Here is a 24,100-nt window from a genome sequence, read left to right on the forward strand (position 1 = left end):
TACATCTATGAAGTGATAAAACTTGTAAACTGCCCTTGTCTATATGATATATAAATGGGTACAGGACATGAATGATGATAACATCAACTTAATATTGTTGTGACTTGGATTGAGAGTTGGCACTCATATCACATCTTCTTGTATCTATTTGATTATACTGCTGTTCCATTTCTCTAATCGTGTTTGGGCGAAAGAACGCAATAATTACAAATTGGTAATGCCCATTCTGAAAAAAGTTATATGAAGTTATGTGTCCCTTAGGCTCGAAAATTATGGCAACGTCTATTTAATTTAAAGATAAATGACCTTTCTAACTATATCAAAATTGTTGCGCTGGCTTATAAGCTAATGATCCAACTTTACTCTCTTTCTAGTAGCTGTTATATAATTCTGCGATCAAAGGTACAATAAGGTGTGCATTGTGTTAAGAAATGGTAAAATGAGATATACATGTTTATGAAAAAAAATAAGTACACGGATGGCCCACTCGAAATCTAATTGTCTATGTTCAGTGGACCGTGAAATTGTGATCAAAAGACTAATTTCGCATTAAAATTAGAAGTTAGACAGATCTGATCATAAGAAACATGTGTACTAAGTTAATTGGACTTTTGATTTCATCAAATACTACTTCGAACAAAAACTTTAACATTTTAGACGGACGAATAAACAGAAAGAAAAACATAATGCCCATAATTGAAGCATAATTAACGTTTAGGAACATTTTTAGACATTTACACATTTTAAGAAACTAAGACATTAAAATTTACCCTTTCCCTCACTTGGACAAACCAATTTAATTTAATCTGATCAATAATTCTATCTAGGCTATTTCCTAATCAAGCAAATTGTATTCTTATGTGAGGGTTTAATAATGGATCTGAAATGACAAAAGAGAGCTACTAGAATAATACTAAAAACAAAGCCTTTTGCTATTTCTGCGACTTTATTCAAAGAGAGTTAAACAGAGAATGAAATTTCACAAATTCGTTATGAAATTTAAACTTATTAAAGTTGATGCCCATCATACCTTACTAGACATTTTCAATACGTTTCAGACAGATCCATATCATTTCAGAAAAAGTGTTCATAGAAACTTTGTACTCCCTTAACCAAAAATCGAATTGTTCAAACGTTTATGTATTCTGGACCATATTTGTGAAACAATATGCCAATGTCCTTAGGAATATTACCAATTCTTTCAAATACAATTTAACAGATCCTTTAACTATCAAATTTTTCCCCTTTGTTAGACTTTATGCAGTTGTATAGAATTTTATATAATTCTTCTTGACTGTCATACTTCTGTGGATGAATATGTTTATATAGTCGTATTTCAGCGATTTTGTGTTCATTCGTTTCTATGATGAGGACAGCAGAGAGAATTAGCTAACTGAGTAACCCTCTAAAAATAGAATATTTTTGTTATGGCGTACTAATGTACATAATTATTAAATTGCAAATTGTATTTTTGTTAATAAAAATGTATTTGTCTTATTAATACAACAAGTCACGACCACGTTAGATGATTATGAAAACAGAATTTCCCAAAGATGAATTTCATAAAAGTACAAAAACATATATCAGGTTGTCCTTTTCCTATCACTGGCAAATTGGTACAATACATCAATATTCATTGCACTAATCGTCACAGATCTATTTTGCACTTTAGACAAATGATTAAGATCATACTGATGTATAATTATCCGAGTACCGTCATTCATCACTATTAAATATTTTATTTTTACATTTTATGTTTTTGTCTTTATTATTGGAAAGTTTGTCTGTTCCACGTCAAATTCGTACTTTTGTCCCGTGGCTTTACTTGCTGTGCCAACTACGAAAAATAAAAGATAAAATATCATTAAAAGGCTTCAGACAGCATTCTACTCGATATTGGTAAAATGATTCACAAAAATACAATACCTTGCACATTATAACAGAGCATGCTGTGTGATGGACTTATGTAGTTGTAAATGCATAGACACAATCAATCTCTTTGAATATAAACAGCCTATCAACTGCAACATAATCCTACGCGATAAAAATAATCCGCAAAAAATACTTTTATCTTATAATGAAGCTTGCTGTGTGATGAAGTTGAGAACTTGCAGATCCATTGAAGCAATCAATCTTTTTTTTTTTAAACGTGAACACAATTTCAACACTATTCAATTTAATCATCGATATTCAACATCCAGAATTGGATAAATGTTACGTCTGTTTTCTCTCATTTTCATGCTATTTTCACATTAAAAGCTGTGAGCAACTGTCTCATTTGCAATCATACCACATCTTCATATTTTTATATCTCTACTACCAACTCAACAAGTTTTAGAATCGTTGCTGTCTATTCCTATGCATAGATTTTTTCTTTATTTTACAAACACATACTGATGTAAAGTTTATTATTAAACTTACAAGGTGTTGAAAGAGCACTAGCATACACTTTCCTCTTCTCAACTTTTCTTTCCTATCAAAATGTTAGATAATAATTTTAAACTCACGAATAATAGTTTAACTCTACACATTTCTTTCTTAGTTTATTCAAAGATGAAGTCATTAAATAGCTTTGTGATGTCATTGTGATTTTCTGTTCTGTAATGTAACATGCAAATAATAAAGCGCTTTTACATAACAATACCATGAATACTTTCTTTTGAATAGTACCACCGAAAGTTCACATTTTCACTTATTTGTTGCTCGTATTTTTTTTTTGAATAGATTAGGTTGAAATTGTTTGCAAAATTACGGATATCAAAAGCAAAACAAAAAGACAGCACAGATTATTTGAGTACTTACAAATTTAAGTTGATTTCTAAGTTCTTTAATCAGATCGGCATACGAGGAAGACTTCGCTCTGTAGTAAAGAGCTACCAACCTGAATAATATTACAAACTAATGAGAAATCAACACCAAATATATCAAAGCAAGTAAGTTTTGAGCTTTCTGGATCCTGATTTTTGTTTATGTCCCCGTCTTATTTCTGGTTCTTTTTGGTACATTATCATTTTCCCTCCCCATCTTTCGTTTTTGTTTCTATAGTAGAATCGACCAAGTGATTGATGAACTACGAACATACCAGTTATGAAATATTGTACATGACATGTGTGTTTCGTCTACATAGGACTTATCAGTGACGCTGTAATCCAAATGCTTGGAGGAAAAAGCAAACAAAAAGTTTTGTTTCTTTAAAATAAAATAGAATAAAATAAACAAAAGCTTTGCCAAAGTCGGCGTAAATTATCTATGTATTGGGTAAGTGTAAGAGTATCGAATAAATCAACATTTTTTTAAATGTAAATTTAGGAAAAAAAATCTTTATATGAATTATGTGATATTAGAATTCTGCAGTATATTTTACTCATTCGAATTTCATTTTTGGAACTAAAGTTCAAGTATATTACATAATTCTCTAATTGATTTTGAAATCGATTTGATGGTTATCCTCAAATCGTTATCAAAGGTACCAGGACTAAAAGTCAATGTCTTGGAGTCGTAAATTGGAATGTCCATATTGTTATTGGTATCTATGGCATCCGAATAAGATTATTATTTTTTTCACATGCAAGCAGTTCATATAACTCGAATATTATTCAATAATGTTTTGATATTTCTATATAACCAAATATTCCAAATATAATATCAGGAAGTTGTGCTAGCAACAATTATATAAATAAAATAAACTTACAATAGCAATATTATTACAGGGATAATTACTGCGGCTGTTCCTATATATTGGACAGGTTCCTCGAGCCAGTCTGGCCAGGTTCCGATGCTATGAGATATCACATCATATGCCTTACACATCTTTTTGAAGGGTCCGCAATCTGCAGAGGGACTTACTCTGTAAAAGTAATAGTAAAATTACATTCCGTGTAAGCATCTATAATCGGCTTCTCTCAAGCATATTACTTGAAGTTTCCTTGTATAAACTGTGGAATGATTCTTATTTGCGAATCACGACCAGTACCACATACAAAAAACATTTCGAAAAAGCTATGTCAGACAATTCCGTTATTTGTAGGTACTTGTAATCGAAAGCTACTTAAGGGGGCTCGCGGGTCTAAATCATTTTTTTAATTTAGTATAGGATTTCTCTATATTTTTCTATAAATGAACTTTATTTTATACTTAATAGAAAAATGAAATAAAAAAAAATAGGGTCACCGTTCATTTACGCTCACAATCTGTCTTCGAAAGAAGCATACATTTTTGTTAATATCCTTTTTTCTGTTAAACTAATAGGAGAAATAGCGGTAATATCGAAATCAAAAAAGAACTTAATTACAGAAATCGCTTAAATTTTTTCAATTATTTAGTTTATGTACAGCTTATTCGAAGACAACGATAAAAAATAAAGGTCGTCGTTGAGTTAAAAAAGATATTTCAATTTTAATGCAAAAAAATGGTATTTTTGCACCAAAGGGAGATAATTTGGAGATTTTTCAATGATATCTACATTTTAAAAGTCACCTGGGGGCAACAGGAATTGATTTTTTTGAATGATTTTTGTACCATATGATAAAGTAACAACTACTAAAGGTAATAAATAAAATGTGTAATGAAAAAAATAATGTTTATTGTTTTTCTGAAAATCTTATACCCGCGCGCCTCCTTGATTTTTAATTTCGTGATGTTTTAATATGGACAGTTGCTTACTTTTTGGCTTGTTCAAGAAATAACTATTTCAATACAACAAAAGTAAGATGGAGATGACAAGAAAGATAGGCTGTCTGATTCAAGCACTAAAATATAGTTATATTTCAATTAGTATTTTATGATACATATTTCTCTTACTTTGATTTTATGTGTTGCCGTAACAAGTAAAGAACAATAAAGAAAATCGTATTTAGCAGTTTCAACCTTTCATATTGTTTGCGGTTGCTGTTGTTTTTTGGTATAATCTTATACACTATAAAATAAGTAAATATCAACTAGTAAACAAAGAGGACAAATTATAATTTTATGTGAGAGGTCACAGTTCAATGCATCATTACTAACAATTGCATGTTTCATTTATTGTGTAAAATATACATTTGTAATATTGCAATATCAAAATAACTTACTCTGCAATAGTGTAAGCAGTTGGTAGTATACACAAAAACCATGTGAGCAGCAGTATAAACAAATAAAAGTTCCCAGATCGTGATGCTCGAAATACTTTCTTTGGAGCAACCATAGCCATTTTGGCAACAAATAATTGTGTGTAGAACACAACGAATAGTTTAATAATTCCTATAACTATTATCAATGGAGAAAAATATAATCCAAGCCATATCAACCCTTGTCCATATATCAAATCTAACACACTAGATGTTATACCAAACTCACTAAGTTCTAACTGAAATTCAAAAAGAGTGCAATATTACTACTTGATTAATTATTGATTTCATTCAAGTACATAGTATTTGTACTTTTGATGAGGGTGTGGGTGGGGTTTTACAGAATAGAAAATAATGGACCTACTAAATCAAGTATACAGAAATGGAGGATCAGATCAGTATAGACAACTGTCAGTCTATATATATTGTGTTAATGAGATTGCGTATATAGATTATGTATTGCTAACTTTAATATCTTTAATGGTTTTTTTCGTATCCATTTTTTCGCTGTGGTTAATTTCTAGTTTTAAACCTTTGGTTTTCTTTGTCTGTTCTTTTAATTATATACAAACAATATATAAAGGCAAATAAAAACATAGTCAAAATATTGTAAAGATAAGCATAGAGCTAAATAATGAAAACAAGTAACAGGGGAATCAATATGGTTCTGTAAGGAACTATATTCAAACAAACCTGTATACAACATATTCTGCATTTTATAAACAAAGCTTTCGCAACATGAAAAAATAATCCAACAGCTATACATAAACCCAGATCTATAAACACCACTTTCAGAACTTCTTCTCCAACTCGATTCTCCCAACAGCACACCACCTCAGTTGTATTTATACCCTAAAACATATTTCATTAAAATACATTTATTTGTAGTTCTATCATACTGCGTCTATAGGGGAATATAACCTACCACCTTCTACAACAGTTTATAATTGAGTTTAAGGATATTTTTGTCTCTTTGATTTGAATCTTTCAAATCCCCTTATTTTTCATAAGGTATTCGAATTTTTCTCTTAACTCAAGGTTGTCCCACTCTGTAGCAACTACCTTTGTTTTGATTGATTGTTTTAATTTTCGTCATGATTGTCCTTAAAAGAGGGAGGTAAAATGTTATTTTCATGCAACTTGTTTTGCCATTTTATTTCACGTGCAGCCATGAGAAAGGTTCGTTATTCACCTGTTTCATGGATTCGGTAAAAAGATCAACGTGCAAGATATTTTTAATTGTTCGTTCATCGTGAAATGGCATTTGTATTTCGCGCTCTTCTGTGCAGATACCCCTTTCAAAATAGTTGCCGCAGAACATTGAGGAAGTAACAGTCGAATAAAACATGTTTCTTGACAACTATTCACACTTAATTTCGAAAATAAAGTTTAACTTCCGTTACTTCCTATTCACTTTGGATTTTTTTCTATTCAAATATTAAGTAAGGGTAATTAATTAAAGGTAAGGGTAGTGCGTTTAGAAATATTTGGATTAATATTCATCTGGTACGCTCGAAGTCATAGGTTTTGGTGGAAAACCAAATATACATTTTAAAGCAAATCGTAAAATGTGTAACACTTAATTGAATATACAATAACTTTTCTATCAACATAGTCTAATGTACCAATTCATTCATGAACATTTTATGAATAATTCATACCTTATCACTGCATGAGGCACTTGAGCATTCTGATGCAACATTATGTAATGACATATCAAATACTACGAGACTTGCAAAATAAAATAATGTTGTTCTGAAAAGTTAAATATGCGTGTCGTTTTAATACGGCATACAACACAATTGTTACAACATATAATACAAAATATGCATAATGGTTAACACATGGATGATAAAATTGCATAGTTATTCGAAAAGAAATTTAGAATAAGTTCATAAAAGTTAGCACTTTCCACAACGTTGCAAAAATGAAATACAATGTATTATTCACCGGAAAATATCATGCAATGATAACATATACATTATATGTAGATATGTATGGTTCATTATCAGTTACCATGTCGCTAAAGCACCCTAAGACGATTTTTTCTTCTTTCATTTTTCTTAATTGATTTCATTAGTATTACTCTGTTTAGTAGAATGTATATTTGATTCGAATCTAAACTATACTAGGGTTGTTTTTCTCAAAGTCATACACCGATTCTTATTACAAAGTTGCTTACGTAAAATTATCCATTATTTGAATTCCCTGATACTTTGAAATATATAATCGTGTCTGCTTATATAATTTGTATATATCATATAACGTCTTTGTATACTCAAACGTATGGTTCCATTTAATAGTCTCTTTTTGGTTGTGGTTTCGTAATGACATATCATTATCTAGATTATTTCCTACAAATTACGTTTCTACTACATAATAATGACTGAAGTGAAGAAAGACATGTTTCGGTGTATCTTCAAATTATTCAAAAAAATTGTCTCAAACAGAACTTGCCTAAACAATGTAATTTTTAAAGCTGATCTTGGTGGCCATCCCTCTAGATGAACCAGAAATTCAAAAAGAAGAGGTATGAAAAGCTTCAATAAAGAAACTACTGCTGACAGCTAAAATAAAATTTCATTTCACAAATTAAGACGTGTATTTTCTTGTGTGAAGCGCATGTGCTATGAATACCAAGCTGTTGCTGCACTGTTCAAAATATGTCATCAGCATTAATTCACTAGTTTGTTTATTGTATAACATATAATACTTGAATACAGTTCTGTGTGTAAAAGCTTTCAATGCAACAGAACAATACCACGAACAAATAGTCTACTTAAAGACAATCTCAAATAAGCGCAAAATCGTTCTTAATAATCTATAATTTTGTCATTTACTTTAAAGTAAAAATATGTGTATTTCTCAGTAGAACAGGTAAATATAAGCTGTTTTCTGCTCTTTGATCGGGTTGTTGTACCTTTGACACATTCCCAATTTTCGTTCTCATTATTATGTTATAACGGATCTTGCTTTTACAAACACATTCAAAGAAGAAATTATCTAAAAAAAAAACAAGGAGGAAAACTTTCATTATTAACACTGATATAAAATGTTGACCATCGTGTTGTGCAGAAAGATTGAAACATTTTGCTTTTTTCATCTAGTGGAAATCATTTAAAGGATATTCAGGACAAGAGATGAAATCAAATTGGTTTGTTTCTCATAAAACGGTCGATACGGATACTTCTTAACCGTCCTTTCTGTCAGTATCTAATGATTTGTTATTGGTATATCGCACATGAAACAATTTAACTTAATGATAAATCTATTAAATGAATGAATCATATAACAATGCTATCGTTTATATTATATGTTTTTTTCCCAATTTGTTGTTATAGTATCATATATTTTTTTTTATTTACAAATCTTTAATCATAAGCCTTCATGCTGAGGTCTGTATATACATACCATAAAAGTGTCTGCTAACACTTCTCAATCACATGAGATGACCCCGGTTTTCCTTAGTGTTCTTGTTGCCTAGTTTTTAGTTTTGGATGTTGTGTTTCGTAAACTGTTTGTTTTTTTGATAATTTATCATTTGCAGTGGCATTGTTAGTATCCAGAAACACATGTCATGATTAGGAATTCATCACAGATGATTGTTTTTATTTAAAGGGAAATTCCGCGATTTTTTACTTATCATCTAATTATGTTCATCTAAACATAAAAAACACATTTGCAAAGTTTTAAATTTATATTCCTTCTAATAACGGAGAAAATCAAGTATTTGTAACTTTTTTGGTTGAATTCTCGAGTGGGTCGTGACGTATTAGCCCGATTTATTGAATTCTGGGAAAAAATAAAATCTGTTTAACTCTTATAGCTTATCGACAATATACGTAATTAAAAGCGCACAGCTGACGAATGGTCGAAGTTATAAACCACAATATAAGAATGAACGAAAGTGAATATGCATATATATACCGTTTTGTATTGATTGAATTAAACTCCTATAAAATTATCTCTAGTAAATGTTTTTGAATAAATTTAATTAATTATTGTTGAGATTTTTTTCATAAAATATTTATTGAACATTTTTACTGATATTGAACTGAAAATATTTCAGTTCTATTTACCGTTATTGTTTTGATAATCATTTCAATGCAACTAATGTGTGAGCAGAGTGTGTATATTATTTTGTAAAGGTCACTGTATATTTCTCGGCTTGAGGTCAATTTGTTTACCTTGTAGCTATTTAATAGCCGCAGGTGTGAGTTCAAGCGTACACAGGTATAAATGTTGTTATTTGGAAAGGATAAATAGAAAGGATTAGAGTATATATGCTGTCATGATGTTAATACACTAAGATTTAATACACGATGAGAATAAAGATACAATAATTAAATTGTGTAAATTAATTGAAAATAAAATTCAGATTCGTAATTCCGAAAGTGTATAAAAATAAAAGGAAACAATTTTTGATTACTTTCTTAGCGGCAATTGGCGTAAAGATTCAAATATGAAGCAAAAAATAGTAGTTTTAATCTTTAATAAAAACTAAATGCAATATTACCCAATTTGATATACCATTGTACATCTGTTTGATATCATTGACTTTACCGGAATTTCTTAACTTGTATTCAAATCTGGCTGTGTTTAAATGCTAATAAAACTATTGCAATTTTAAAGTTTTTAATTGACAAAAAAATACAACATACAACATGCATAATTTTTTTTAGTTTCTTTTTAACATTTTATTCTTACATAAAATTCATTTGACAATCATTTACACGAACTTTTTGTGAAAAGAATACTAATTATCTAAGCTAAGGCATTATATCTTTTGAGGATTTTTGAGGATTTTTTTTAAAATTCTATGATAATAGTTGTGCAATGTTGAACATGATAGCCGTCATTAATCCAAATAAGTAATACAGTAGTTGTAATAAAAGTTATACTTTAGTCATGCATTACAGATATTGACGAATTTATAATAGTTCGTTCATACATCGTTGTTCATGAAACAATCATTATTAGTATACATGTAAGTTTCCTGACGTATAAGAGCCATTGAGGATGAGCTCCAGAGAAATCAGACTAGTTGCGTTTCGTTCGTTTGTTTGTTGGGAAAGGAGAGGAAATGCAACCGCTTGTACAGATAAACGACAGAATTACCATACAAGCATTTATAGTCAACACAATCAGAAAGAGTTCCCATCGTTAGACGGGGAATATGAAGGCTTCCAAGAATGAACAAGTGACATGTCTAACTCTGAACAGTTAGAGAACAGACTATCGACATCGAACGCTTGTTCTTGATATTTGAAACTGTATGCATATATATACGTATACGTTTATGATATAGTGATGAGTTCTGACAAAAACTAAATTCCTTCATGGTTATATCTTGCCATACGTTTATATTGGTTTGTAAGGTGATTACTCAAAATCGTTATTTGAAAATCCTGTTTGTGAGATGTAGATTCATTTCAATACAGAAATTTCGTCTATATATTTCACAAGTGTATAACACGGAGAAGCTCTGAAGGTTCATTACTCCCATTTTGTTTGGGTGTGAACCATCGATGTTTACAGCAATATCAAGGAATAAGGTGATGATGGTAGAAAGAACTATGGGCGTCATGTGGCAAATATTACATGCATATCGGACAATGAGTTGTCAATCTGTATGAAAAGTTTTCCAATACAACCATATTATTGAGAAGGAATGTTTACATGCTATACTCTCGTACTAGTATTACAGGGTTCTTGTGGCGTTCACCTTAGACACACATCGTTTTAACGATGTTTAAAAAAAGACAGAACCAATTTAATGTCATATTTCCCTATTTTTTAAATATAACCAAAAATTCTTTTATCTGACAAGAATATCCCTATTTAGCGAACAAGTAATTTATTCTTTTTTCGGTTATTGAATACCAAGAAAGAAAATAAATCCCGAAATTAATTTGAAACTTTGATACTCAAAAGTTTCCCAGCAAAATATTCACATCCCCTGGGGATAATTAGTGTTCGTCCAGTGGCATATATAACAATTGTGATGACGAATTCCTTCCTTTGTTTGAGAACAATCTTATTGAAATATAAATCTGTGATTTTCCTAGGTCCACAGCTTCAATGAACCAAAGCAAAAGTTATACATCGACCTGTATTTAAATCAAATTGGTTCTCTTCTTCTTTTGGTATACAACTGTAGTCTATCGACATTCGATGATTACATACTGTTGGCATATGTTGGCTAGTCTATTTACAACACTTTTACCCCTATTTATTCAAAATATATGTTTTTTTCTTATGTTCAATGTATACACGTATATATTTTAAATTGCGCTATAGTTCCGTAACTTTATATCCAGTCGTATAAACGAATCGTCGGCAAGTGCGTACATTTTTTTAAATCAATATTTCTGGTCTGTTCCAATCTGTCCTTCACTATTGACAATGACTATATATTACATTTTCCCAAATTCACCCTTGGAAAAAATATTTAAATAGATTTTAATTTCATCAAATCTTATTTTTTGGGTATTATTTATATATTATGAATTATATTCTTTACACCAGAAATGTTATTTATAAACAAGCGTATGAGTTTAGTAATGACAAGTAAGACAGAGTTGTATATTATACATCTGATAGTTCAAAATGGAAAGTTATAAGTTATAAGTTATCAGCCGTGTACACTGATCAATACCTGCAGAAGTGAAACGATGCATGAACTTGCAAGCCCGACAGGAAATCGCTTGAATACCTGGACGTGTCACCTCACACCCCTCACAATACCTTTGGAAGTAATACCTTTAGCCATGCTGGTGATCAGATATTTAGGGAAGATCAAAATATATTTGAAAAAAGTTTATTACTTTAAAGAATTATGAACAAATTAGATTTTCGAAAACAATTTTCACGGAACACTTATTTATGATTTCAACTTTGACTTTTCACCTAATTCCAATATCAACAGTTTAAAAACAACAGACCATGGTAATTTAAAAAAAGTAAGAATATTTTCCGTATCAAGTTAGTTAGTCGTATTAAACAACCGTACGATTGACAAGATATCGACACGCAATTACGACTACATCGGTTACTGTAGTTTTGTTTCTTTGTGGTTTATAGACATATCGTTTTTATTCATCGGGAAAGAAGACAAGATGGCGGATCTCGGAGAATTGATACTCTAAATTTAAAATCGATGGTGATCGCTTATCAAGCGGAATAAAACTTTAATATCTATGAATTTGAGCATTTTTATACAGAATGAACATAATATCAATTTTTGATTTTTTTGCGAAGTTTCCCTTTAAATCAGCAGTTATTATTTTATAGAGAAATATAACTAAAAAAAGAATCACCTGATATTTATCAAACAGCTTTTTCAGTTCTGTCGGTGTACTATCTGGAAGCTCAAATTCATCAGCAACATAATATACAAGATAACCACTTCCACCGAGTAATCCCAATACAATTGTATTGCTGATGATACGACCAAGATATCGGAGGAGTCTTTTAAAAAGAATTGGAGAATGTTTCTTTTATTTATTTATTTCATTGAATATGGTTTTGCACATTTTCATATCAATGTACACATTACGTAATGTAAATAAAAATCACTACTTTGTCAAATATGAAATATTTTTCAGCTATATATTATATATTAGTATGTCGCTCAAATACATGAACATTCATCATAAACCAAGAGTTCCATGTAGTGAAGTTGAAATCATATCGTCATAAATTTTACATACCCCATCATGAGTTGACCTTTACGTTATAACCCTTTCAAAGATGAATAAGGATGTATTATTAATGTCGTAACTACAATCCCGTCCCCTTTTCACGAATGTGACCTACTGAACAAGACTAATAACCGGATGTGTAGTTACACAACCAACTCAAATGGTGCCGTAAATGGAGCAGAAACTGTTTAACATTCCGAAGCACCTGACATGCCTGAGGTCACTCACAGTTTTTGTGGGGGTTTGTGTTGCTCAGTCTTAAGCTTTGTAAGTTTTTGTGCTATTGTTTGTCTAGTTTTTTTAAAAGTTTTTCGCTGTCCGTTTATTTACGATTTGTGAGTTTGAAGCCTCTCTGGTATAGTTAGCCTCTCATTTATCAGTGATTATTGGTTTCCAACTTAATTTTGTCAAATAAACTTCTATACAGTTACTATACTCAGAGACTATAGTATTTTTGCTTTTATGTTGCTGTCTTGTTGCCCTTGCCCTGTGTCTAATCATACTGATATTTTTTTTATATAGGATGGTCTGTATTCAGGTTACCTTGTTTCCAATCTTGGTTTTCTTGCTTTACGTTCTTCTCTTATTCTCTCCTGAAAAAGAAAAAAAACTTTTTTTATGAATACAGATTGTATTAGAAAATATGTACTAGTATATCTATTTTCAATCGTACTTTAGAAAAAATAAAAAAAGTTTACAGGCAAAAATCTTAATTACATGTTACACAGTTGTGTTTTCGGACATGACGATGAGTTTGTTTATATAATCATTGAATACACAACAACGATGACAGTTCAGAAAGAGTCATCTTCAAGGGCATAAAAGGGAATTATTTAAATCTCAGTGATTTTTACAAAACTATCATTCAAATACAATACATGTTATATTAAGGTATTTAGGTGTCATATACTTTCGAAATATAGTTTTAGCTCTTTCCACGGTTGGAATTTTCACATATTGTTTTTTAATTGAAATGATTAGGTTTATGTGTTGCAGTTCAAGCTTAGTCTATGTATATGGAATTATCATTCATAACATACATAGTTGTTGTGATGATTGATTGATGTGTTGTTGTTTGCTTCACGACAAGTGGCAACAAAAATGCATGTATATTCAAAGCAAGAATCAATTGACAATCAATCCAATCGGAAGTTTTTACAAAGTGCGACTCCCGGAGTGAAGATAAAAACAATATTCCAATCGGGAAAGAGCTAATGTCTTGCAACAGGCAACATGCTACCTAAGGATGTTTCAAAGAGTTGTTACGATGTCCATTTTCACTCTCTCTCTATACTAAGCATTGAACTAAATCTTCACAATTACAACAAATGGAAGTGTTTAACGACCTTGACTGGCTTTTCAGCCCTCGCACGGTCGGTACTTCACAATAAGACCCAAAACGGAGATGCATTTTGATACACTTCACAATGCGCAACTGAAAACCCTCTGCATGTGATTTGGTCGGATAGGATCAGGTATTTTACCTGGCAATAATCCAAGAATAATCCCTTCAGCTGTTGCAATACTCCTCGTACGCACAGAGGGCATGCCATTCTACTTTTAATTAGCATCATAACCTCGATCAAAAATTGCGAATCTTTACAAATCCACCGTCTGAGCATGTATTTTATCATTTCCCGACAGGAGAATTCCATATTACCATATTTTTTTACCCAAGTTAGTCTGATTAGCTGCATGACGTAATACATTGTGATATAAAGGTCAAAGTACAGTTTTTGTGTCAATACAATACGGCATAGCTTTGAATCGAGAAAATAGGTAAATACTCTCAATGAAGGATATAAAACCTGCTTTACCTTCAACTCCATACACAACGCTTTTCGTCTATCTTTCACTCCCTCCTTTGAATATATTGTGTGATCCCATGCGCTAAATGTGCGAAGAGCAAACTCATAGTCGTCTGCATTGTCAGAAAGTTTACTTTGTCGGTAGCGAACATGCATCCTGAAATAGATCCAGCAATTATAAGAATAAACAAAAACCTATTTCATAGATATCATGATAGTATTTATCAGATTCTTTTTGATAATAGAATATAAATTTTGTGTAGTCTTCAAAATGACTCAATTAAACTCGAATCAAAAAAGTTCAAAAGGCCAAATAAATTATAAAGTGGGTGATTATTGTGGAAACGAAATCTTGTAAAAGGTTTTGCCAAATACAGATAGTACTAGTAATATATTCATGAGGTAAAAAAACTCCTTAGTATTTTAGATGTGCAGCTTTTGTAAGTCCAACTCGTTCTCTCTATCTTATGTTTTTTTTTTTTTTATTTATGTGTTAAATTGTAGGTTTCGCGTAAACTCTCAATTTTGTTTCGATGACATAATTCACATACGTTTATTCGTTTTCTTTTTCTCTGATAAAACTGGAACATAGGTTAGAAGTTCCTAATAAAGATATTACTTAAAACAACTTACGCCACAGCAATAACTATCAAATAAAAAAGACTGACTCCCATCCAGGTAAGAATATATGCTAGCGGTTGATTGTATGAATTGTTAATTTTATCTGAGCTGTAGGATCCAAACAATAACATGCTTTTAGATAACCAGCCCTTCAAAGAAAATTATATGGCAATAATTGGATACGTCCAGGTAAGTTGTCGTCGGGAGGTGTTTGCTGCAGGTATATCAGGAGACGTTTGACCAGTCGACGGTTCATATTTTATTTATCATATTTGTCTTTTAAGGCGATTACTAGTAATGAATTTTGAACATCGATAAGTCACAGTATTCAATATTTCTTATAACCCAATCCGGGAAAATTTGGGATAAATGATACAAAAGTATTTCTTATAACAGAACGAATACGAATGAAATATTGAATAGCAAACGGAAACATCAAAAAGTATCAATATATTGTTTATTGATTTAAATTTTAAACAACTGCCATCAACGCGCAATATGCATAAATATGACAATAAAACATAGGGTTAAGATATAAAATTCAACTCCTGTGCATTATTTTTTACTTTAGATAGGCACATGAACCTTCTGTTTAAGATCAAGACGAAAATGTTAACTAAAATCTGACTTACAAACTGACTGATAGATGAGTTAAATGATTGTGGTCCGTCAATTGCCTGAAATAGAAAATATTTTAATTAGAATTGAAATTGACAAAGCATACAAATGTTTCGAAAACGCAAATAATATACGTGATATTCAAAATAAAAGCAAAACATTGACACTCAGTCCTTGATTACTTTTAATCCACCAGCACGTAGTCAACACAGTGTTGACTTGAGTTATCATTGATATATTTACATAATAGTTCTTGAAAAACTGGTCATTATCGTGATATATGGACTGCCCACAGGACAGTGGTATTGACTAAGATAGTGATAATGACTGAGCCGAAGGCGAGGTCATTATCGCTGTCACAGTCAATACCACTGTCCTACGGGCAGTCCATGTATCACGATAATGACCAGTTCTTCAAAAACTATTATGTTTATTTCATTGAGGAACCATGTTTTTAAAAATTCTCATAAATTCAAAATGTCCAAAGCAAACTAGAGTAGCTACATGTGATTTCTATGGCAAAGATTGAAGAATAGTCGTAGTAATACTGCCATTCATTTTAGTTCAATTCTTCAGTATATGAATACTAAATCAAGTTCTCTATGATTTTATAATTTACGAAAACATATGGTAAACAATTCAACAACTTAAATATTATATTGAAAACAGGTAAATGTTTTATTAAAGGGACATCTCTCTAACAGAGAAATCACGCCCAAACGGTCATTAACACACGGAAACCACGCCCCAACGGTCATTAACAGACGTATACCACGCCCCACCGGTCATTATCATGTAAAAATCCGTTAACGACCGGTTTTCTGGTCCGTTTCGTTCTGTTAATGATCGCTGGAATTTATTACTGAAGAATAATGAATATCATGTGGTCCCTTTTTATCCAATAAGAGAAGCTTATTCTTAACCGATATGAAATAATCATAATTATAAATTAACTGTTAACAAACCTTTAATGTTTTGAAATACCAAGGCTTTCTCCCTCAGGAATAGATAACCTTAGCTGTATTTGGCACAACATTTAGGTATTTTTGGTACTCAGTGCTCTTCACCTTCGTACTTTATTTGGCCTTTTTAACATTATTTTTTAATCAAGTCACTGTGAGTCTTTTGTAGACGAAACACGCGCCTTGCGTAAATATAAACTTTCAATCGAGGTATCTATGATGATTTTATTTTCAACCAATGGCATGTAAGTAAAATATTGCCATAAAATTATTATATTGACTTTGCATGATTCACCTCACTTCCATGGTCATATTATATGAATTTTAAACATAATGTTTCTGTATTCATCTTACACTTTCGTACAAACCTTAATGAAAATCAACATTTACGGCTTAATAACGGAAATACTTTTTTTTCACTGTACGGGTCTGAAACAAAGTCTTGAGAACAGACTGAAAGTTAAACCATTCAAATTTAGCTTTTCCTGATATTGTTGTATATTTTGACAAGTTTATTTGCTAAAACGTTCATCAACAAACAGACAAAACAATAGTTAAGCGTGACCACAGCCAATAAAATTATATGAGATTGATAACCCTAAAATGTAGAAATCATTAAAACATTTTGGTTTTAGTATCCAAATGTGCATAAGCCGAAGCAGGATTTGATGGAACTTTTGGGTGATTTTTTTTTCAATTCTCTTCAACAAAGTCATCTATTTTCTTTGCTACTGATTCATCTAATTGCAACTGATTCATATTGCTTTCAGAAGATAAAAATGAATATAATACAAATATTTGCTTATTCTATTACGTTTTACCTGTGGAACAGTTATAAAAGATATCATCAGTATTCCTGCTGCTATATTCAACAACAACAAAATCCTCAGGAACTTAAAGTATGACGCAACATTACTTCCAAAGTAAGCTAAACCAAAAAAAAAATTACAGAATGACGAAAAATTACTTTCAAAACTAGCTTAAAGAAACAAACATAAAGTATGACGCATCATATGTACAAAAGTAAGCTAAAACAAACAAGTTTAACGAATAACGTAACAGTGCTGCGAAAGAAAGCTAAAACAAGCAAACTTAAAGTATAACGCAACATTACTGTCAAGGTAAGTTACTAAAAAGCCAATCAAACAAATATAAAAAGTTTTAAACTACGGTGTTTAGTCCTTGGTAAATTATGAGTTGTTCTGTATTACCAAACAGTTTAACATAAAATGAATGGAGACTACTTGACGAAGGATTCTTTTAGAGTAAACGTTTGAAACATTCTGTGAAATAGAGAAAAATGAGGAAAGTCATGAAATGAATAATCAATGGTACAATTAATTTCCTTTTACAAAATGTTTTAAAAAAAGTAGTAATCACCAACCTGATAAGTTTGCGATTGTTTCTTCCCACAAATTAAATGGAACAAATGTGTAATTGCGGTTCACGCTCTGCAATATAAAATTCATAAAATTCGAATTAACATTATTTTTACATATAAGGGGAACTATATTTGTACATTTTCGAACATATTTTAAAGTTAGAAAGGTTAATAGAGCTTTCGATTTGTTTGAATTTATACTCTCTTTGCAGTATTGTGTCTCAACCAGACAAACATTTACAAACAAAAGAAGGAATGCTCTTCAAAAACTCTAACCGGAAAGACAATGTCAAATAAACAAAATATTCAATCGTTAATATATAAATAGTTGCTTCTAAGTTGAATTTGCCAGGTGTTACTGAAACACTGCCTTTTCTCAACCGGACAAGGCACAACAGGAATACGAGATGTAAAAAAAGATTGGTGTTGAATTTAGTCTCAAAACGTAACATGTCTTTTATGTTATTTGTGTTCAACGATGGAGACAATAAGATATTCTAATTTTTTTCAATGTTTATTGAATACGTTTTACCTTTGTTGTTGATTCTTCTATTTCTTGTTCACGTCTCCTTCTAGTATGAGTCTTTGAGTATATTAATCTAAAATGTTCAAATAAGTAGCTGATAACCAATGAAACTGTTTATTTGTCCTATAGCGTTCGCTACTCTTCAACAAGTATATACTAGTTGGATAAATTCAATCAATACCAAAACCTAGATAAAATAGGGTAAGAAACACAGTTCGAACATAACACGACTCCATAATATAATTAAATTACTCGTTTTAATTCTAGTGAGACAATGGCTTCCATTTGAATTTTTTTTTCACCATGAAGAGTAGATGATGCCACTTTGCGAAGAAAAACATAATTAGAAGCAAACATATTCGAATTGATAAAACGGGTCTTTTGTGGTATTCAAAATTAAAATTTGATGTATTTGTTGATAATTGGGGTCGACTATGGTAACTTAATAATTATTACCACAAGATTGGTAATTGAATGTTTTTTTTTTATGTGTAAAACATGTACTTATTGTTTAACATTTTTCATATTCAGTACCTTCGCAAACCAAGTCGTTCCCTCATAGACATAGGCGTTTCTTTTAGATTATCGAGTACTGTGTCTCGGAATGCAGATCGTTCCAATGTATTAAGCATGGATTGTGCAGCTTCAAAATCATTTTCCGCATCAAAACTATAAAACAAAATTTTATAACAAACACAGAACGACTTGAACAACTTCAAAATGCCAGGGATTGTGTGTGTGTATTACACATGTTTGTATTTGTGTTTTTTCCTTCTTACATTTTTCTTTTGGATATATATACTTGGCTATTTATGGAAACTTTTAGAATACCGACCTGTTCAAAACCATATAAATAGCATTTGTTTCGGTTCCGATGGCTACACTGCAAAAGTGAGTTAGAATATTGGCTCCAAATCGGAATTGGTACCAGCTTGGCTAAATGTTGTATTTTTTTATTTTGTTTCTTTGAGAATTTTTGTTCGGACAGCTATCTTGAAGGAAGCATGACTATATTAAATCAGCTTAATACAACGCATTACATACATAATATGCAATAAGGAGATGTTTTATGTTTGCCAATAAGAAAACTACAATTGAAGACAAAAATTCAAGACATGCTGAACTACTAGTACTCATACATTATTAAGATGGTGTTGTCCGTGATGTAAACGTAATAGTTCCTGTTGAAAAGCGTAAAGAAGCAAAGTTGAATAAATTTTCCATTTAGATTTCTTTTTGTCGTTCTATTTTGACAACAATTAATTACAATCATACTTATATTTGATTTGAAATACACATTACCCGTCATTTCTGAAGGCATATCTCATTCGTTGTAATACGTCTTCTGGTGTCACGTGACTGGGAGGTGGTGCTCGAAAATCAAACGTTGCTGGAAAATATTTAAAAATTCTCGTTGCATCTATCTTACTTTATCTTTCAATAACTTTGGCATCAAACCGTTGAAACTTAGTTGCTAATAAGCCTTTACAATATGTATGTATAAATGTCATGAATACCAATTACCCTTTACCATGTTTACAATATGTATGTATAAATGTCATGAATACTAATTAGCCTTTACAATATGTATGTATAAATGTCATGAATACTAATTAGCCTTTACAATATGTATTATAAATGTCATGAATACCAATTATCCTTTAAAATATGTATGTATAAATGTCATGAATACCAATTAGCCTTTACAATATGTATGTATACATGTCATGAATACCAATCAACAGCAAAATTAATGAGACTTTTTTTTTCATTTTTTTAGAACACTTTATGAAGTTCGACTTGGTCATTCTAAGTATTTTTGGAGAAGAATGGATGGTCTATTTGATAATTCTTTAATGATATACGTCTGTTATGTATGGCAAGTCAAGTGCATTGTCAATGGTCGTATTTAGTTGTATCTAAATGTTTGTTCTATTGCTTATTATTTGATGGCAGATCTTTTTTGTTATCATTTGTGTTTTATGTATTTACAACTTCTTAACTTATGAAGAATTCTCTTCATTTGAACTTCGGTGAAAAGTTGTCTCTTTGATAATTATACTACTTTATTTCTATAAACACACATGTGTTAAGCAGGATCCAATTAACTTTCCGGAACACCTGAGGCTCCCCTTAACCCCACTCCATCCCTATTGTTTGGTTGGGTTACTGTTGCTGTGTCTTTATTTTTCCATTTGTTGTTTTATTATGTGGTTGTCTTTAAAACATTTTGGTTTTCCTTATACATGACATTGTCCTTTTGTTTTCGACTAACGATATAAAATATTCTTTTTGTATCTCTCTTCTCTTTTTTGTAGACTTTTGTCAATTGTCGAAGTTCCTATATTGATGTTGTTCGGCTTAATTTATGTATCTTTTTAGACGTATACCTCTATCTACTGTTATTCTTATTTCAATATATTGTAAGATTAATTGTACAACTCGTCAGTTGTTAATTTTTTGAGACGTCAACCCTTTTTCATTTAAAGTCTTCAAATTCGGAATATTTTGTGTTCCACTATAACAAGTTACGAGTCATAATGAACCAACTGTTGAAGTCATGTATTCTGTTTCTGCTTTAATCAATTCTTTGATCTGTCAGATTATCTTAATTTTCATGTACTTTAACTTAATCATGATCCATGAAAATACCAGTTTTCTTAATTGTTTGAGTCCTCAATATGTATACTTTGGTGCGCTTATTGTAGAATTTTAAGCATTTTATCCCTTTTTTCGGTCCTTTGGTGTTAAGCCTATTCTGACTGCTGGGTTTACTACTATGTGAAATGTTATATATTTTTATTCATACCTGCCTCGCTGTGATGAGAAGTTGTTCCACTGCTATGTGAATATGTCCTTACTCTTAGAAGAGGATCTTTAGCAAGTAACAATGGTGTTTCTTCGCCCATCTCATCCGAGCCATTGTTCTGAGATTTTGTCGACATTGCTAGAAATTAATAATTAACGAAAACATTGTTAATCTCGACTGACTTTATCAGTTTATTTCATATGTTCTAGCATTCGTGAAGGGGATTGGCCACTCACAAACATAGTATGTATCCCGTCATATTCTGTAAATGTATGCCTTTTCAAAGTCTTCCCAAGTCTTCAGTAATGAGTCGCTTTATGATATATTTGTTTCGTTCATTGTTTTGCATTTTTCTCGTTTGAACTGTTTTACGTTTTATAATGCCGTGACGATACGATATGGATTTTGCTCATTGTTGACAAGCGCTCGGTGTCCTAAAGTTGCGTAAATCCAAGCATGTGGCCCCTAATGGATATTTGTCTCGACATTTGCATTCATACCCAGTCTTTTTATTTTCATAGTGTGTTGACCAATAAGTTTGTTTTTAATTTCACCTTATGTTTAGTAATTGTAATTAGAATATGGTGTTCTTCAAGATTCACAAGTGAATGACGCGTTTATGATACTATTATTATAGTAATCATGACAACATACTTGAGTCCCATTAGTTTTGGTTCTTAATTCGTTGTCATTCAATACATTTTTTCTTCGTAAAATGGAAAATGGAAATAACAAAAATTACTGTCTTTTGTTTTGGTAGATATGCAGTTTACTTGACTCTGAAAACTAATATTCAATTATGATTACTTATATAGAAACAGAGAGATTAAAATCAGTATAAATATATCTGTCTCTACTTAATGATTACTTTTTATACTTGTTTCATAACACTGTCACACAATACCACATAGAAATAGATAGACATTATACCTACCTACATCTGATTTTCTTTTTTGCTAATAACAAAAATTACACTTTGAAAGGTTAATCCTCATGTCAAAGTCCGTATTTTTTTTTAAAGTATGAAAATGGTAAACAAAGAAGTACACCATTAAATTCAGAGTTAATAACATCAGATGATTAAAGCTTTGTGATCAGATTATTTTATCAGGTTATCATAATAATATAAATTTTAATAGATAACTGTGTAGTGAATATTTATTAGTTTGTTTTATTATCTGTTCATTTCAGTTCATCTGTCATTTCATTTCTTTTATTTGACGCGTAATTTGCATTAATACATGTCATATTAATATTTTAAAGAATATATATACTTTGCCACAAGTAATTCATTTTCTATTTTTATAAACACATATTATCTTTTGATGAGGTCAATGAAGGATGGTTTTATTGACTTTTCGAATCTTTATTTTCACTTAGGACAACGGCCGAAGTGAATATCAGTTTCCGGAATCTAGTAAACCACATATTTTCGGAAACAAAAAACAGTAATTGTTTCCTTTCCATTTTCAATATTCTAGGAGGGAAATGTATTTGATGACAGCACATCTGTCATTTCATTTCTTTTATTTGACGCTTATTTTGCATTAATACATGTCGAATTAATATTTTAAAGAATATATATACTTTGCCACAAGTAATTCATTTTCTATTTTTGTAAACACATACTAGCTTTTGATGAGGTAATTATAGGATTGGTTTATCGACTTTTCAAATACGGATATTCACTAAGGACAACAGTTGAAATTTATATCAGTTTTCTAAGTCAAGTAAACCACATATTTTCGGAAACAAAAGACAGTTATTGATTTATTTCAACTTTCCATATTCTAAGGAAAACAAATGTATTTGATGACAGCAATAACCCAAACATATTCTTATATCTAAACACGTTAACGTTAACTCGGATGACTGATTCATGAAATGATGTCGATCGAGGTCAGGCGAGCCAGGCTATCTGACGGAAATAAAGACCTTGAAATTAAGGATCAATATGCAAATTATTTTTTCATTCAGTCACAAAACCATGCAAAAAGAGGCCAAAGACAACGGACATATGGCAGACCAAAACTTCAGGCATCTGTACAAAAGATATGAAGCATCTTGGTTTTCTATCCTCTGAAATATAAAGCTAAATACAAATAGTTTTAATACGATGCCATCTACATCGACAACATATTACCGCAAGCGATACCAAGTCAGGAAAATTCATTTGTACCCTTTAAAAAGTTTGATTATTTGTTTTTTTGCCTATTTCATAAGTGTATAACGTAACATTAACTTATGATCATAAAAGATAGAAATAAGGTCAAATCGACATATACTCTATTATATTTGTTCAGCACCAGCGTAGACGACGATCAAAATAAGGATATGCAAATTTTACAACGCGGTAGTCAACTTGAAGAATTGGAAATATCTATACCATCAAAGTAGCTATATAAAGGATACAATAGATACAGGTTGGTCTGTCAAATTTCTTGTCTGACATCAAGAATTTGACATTGAGTTTGTTGAGAAAATAATAATTTCACGACAAAAGATGTGATGTCATCTTCCCAATTGTGAACTTTCAATTTCTATCTGGCAAAATTAAAATAAAAGAA

The 24,100-nt window shown here is 30.9% G+C and overlaps 1 protein-coding gene across 1 annotated transcript; it reads right to left on the reverse strand.

The window, feature by feature from the left end:
- Window positions 1-1,448: 1,448 nt before the first annotated feature.
- Window positions 1,449-22,596, reverse strand: LOC143057746 (transmembrane channel-like protein 3). The gene is made up of 20 exons (XM_076231130.1): window positions 22,468-22,596; window positions 21,534-21,671; window positions 20,027-20,114; window positions 19,259-19,393; window positions 18,731-18,797; window positions 18,202-18,268; window positions 17,639-17,745; window positions 15,870-15,914; window positions 15,250-15,386; window positions 14,626-14,773; window positions 13,352-13,401; window positions 12,425-12,575; window positions 7,563-7,672; window positions 6,767-6,860; window positions 5,799-5,957; window positions 5,070-5,344; window positions 3,692-3,847; window positions 2,803-2,881; window positions 2,422-2,473; window positions 1,449-1,837 (listed from the first exon to the last, which is right to left on the reverse strand). Exons 2-20 carry the CDS (start codon window positions 21,667-21,669, stop codon window positions 1,752-1,754), a joined length of 2,142 nt encoding a protein of 713 aa, XP_076087245.1. The 5' UTR covers window positions 21,670-21,671; window positions 22,468-22,596; the 3' UTR covers window positions 1,449-1,751.
- Window positions 22,597-24,100: the final 1,504 nt, after the last annotated feature.

The sequence above is a fragment of the Mytilus galloprovincialis genome, chromosome 13 (assembly GCF_965363235.1).
Source record: "Mytilus galloprovincialis chromosome 13, xbMytGall1.hap1.1, whole genome shotgun sequence".
NCBI lineage: Eukaryota > Metazoa > Mollusca > Bivalvia > Mytilida > Mytilidae > Mytilus > Mytilus galloprovincialis.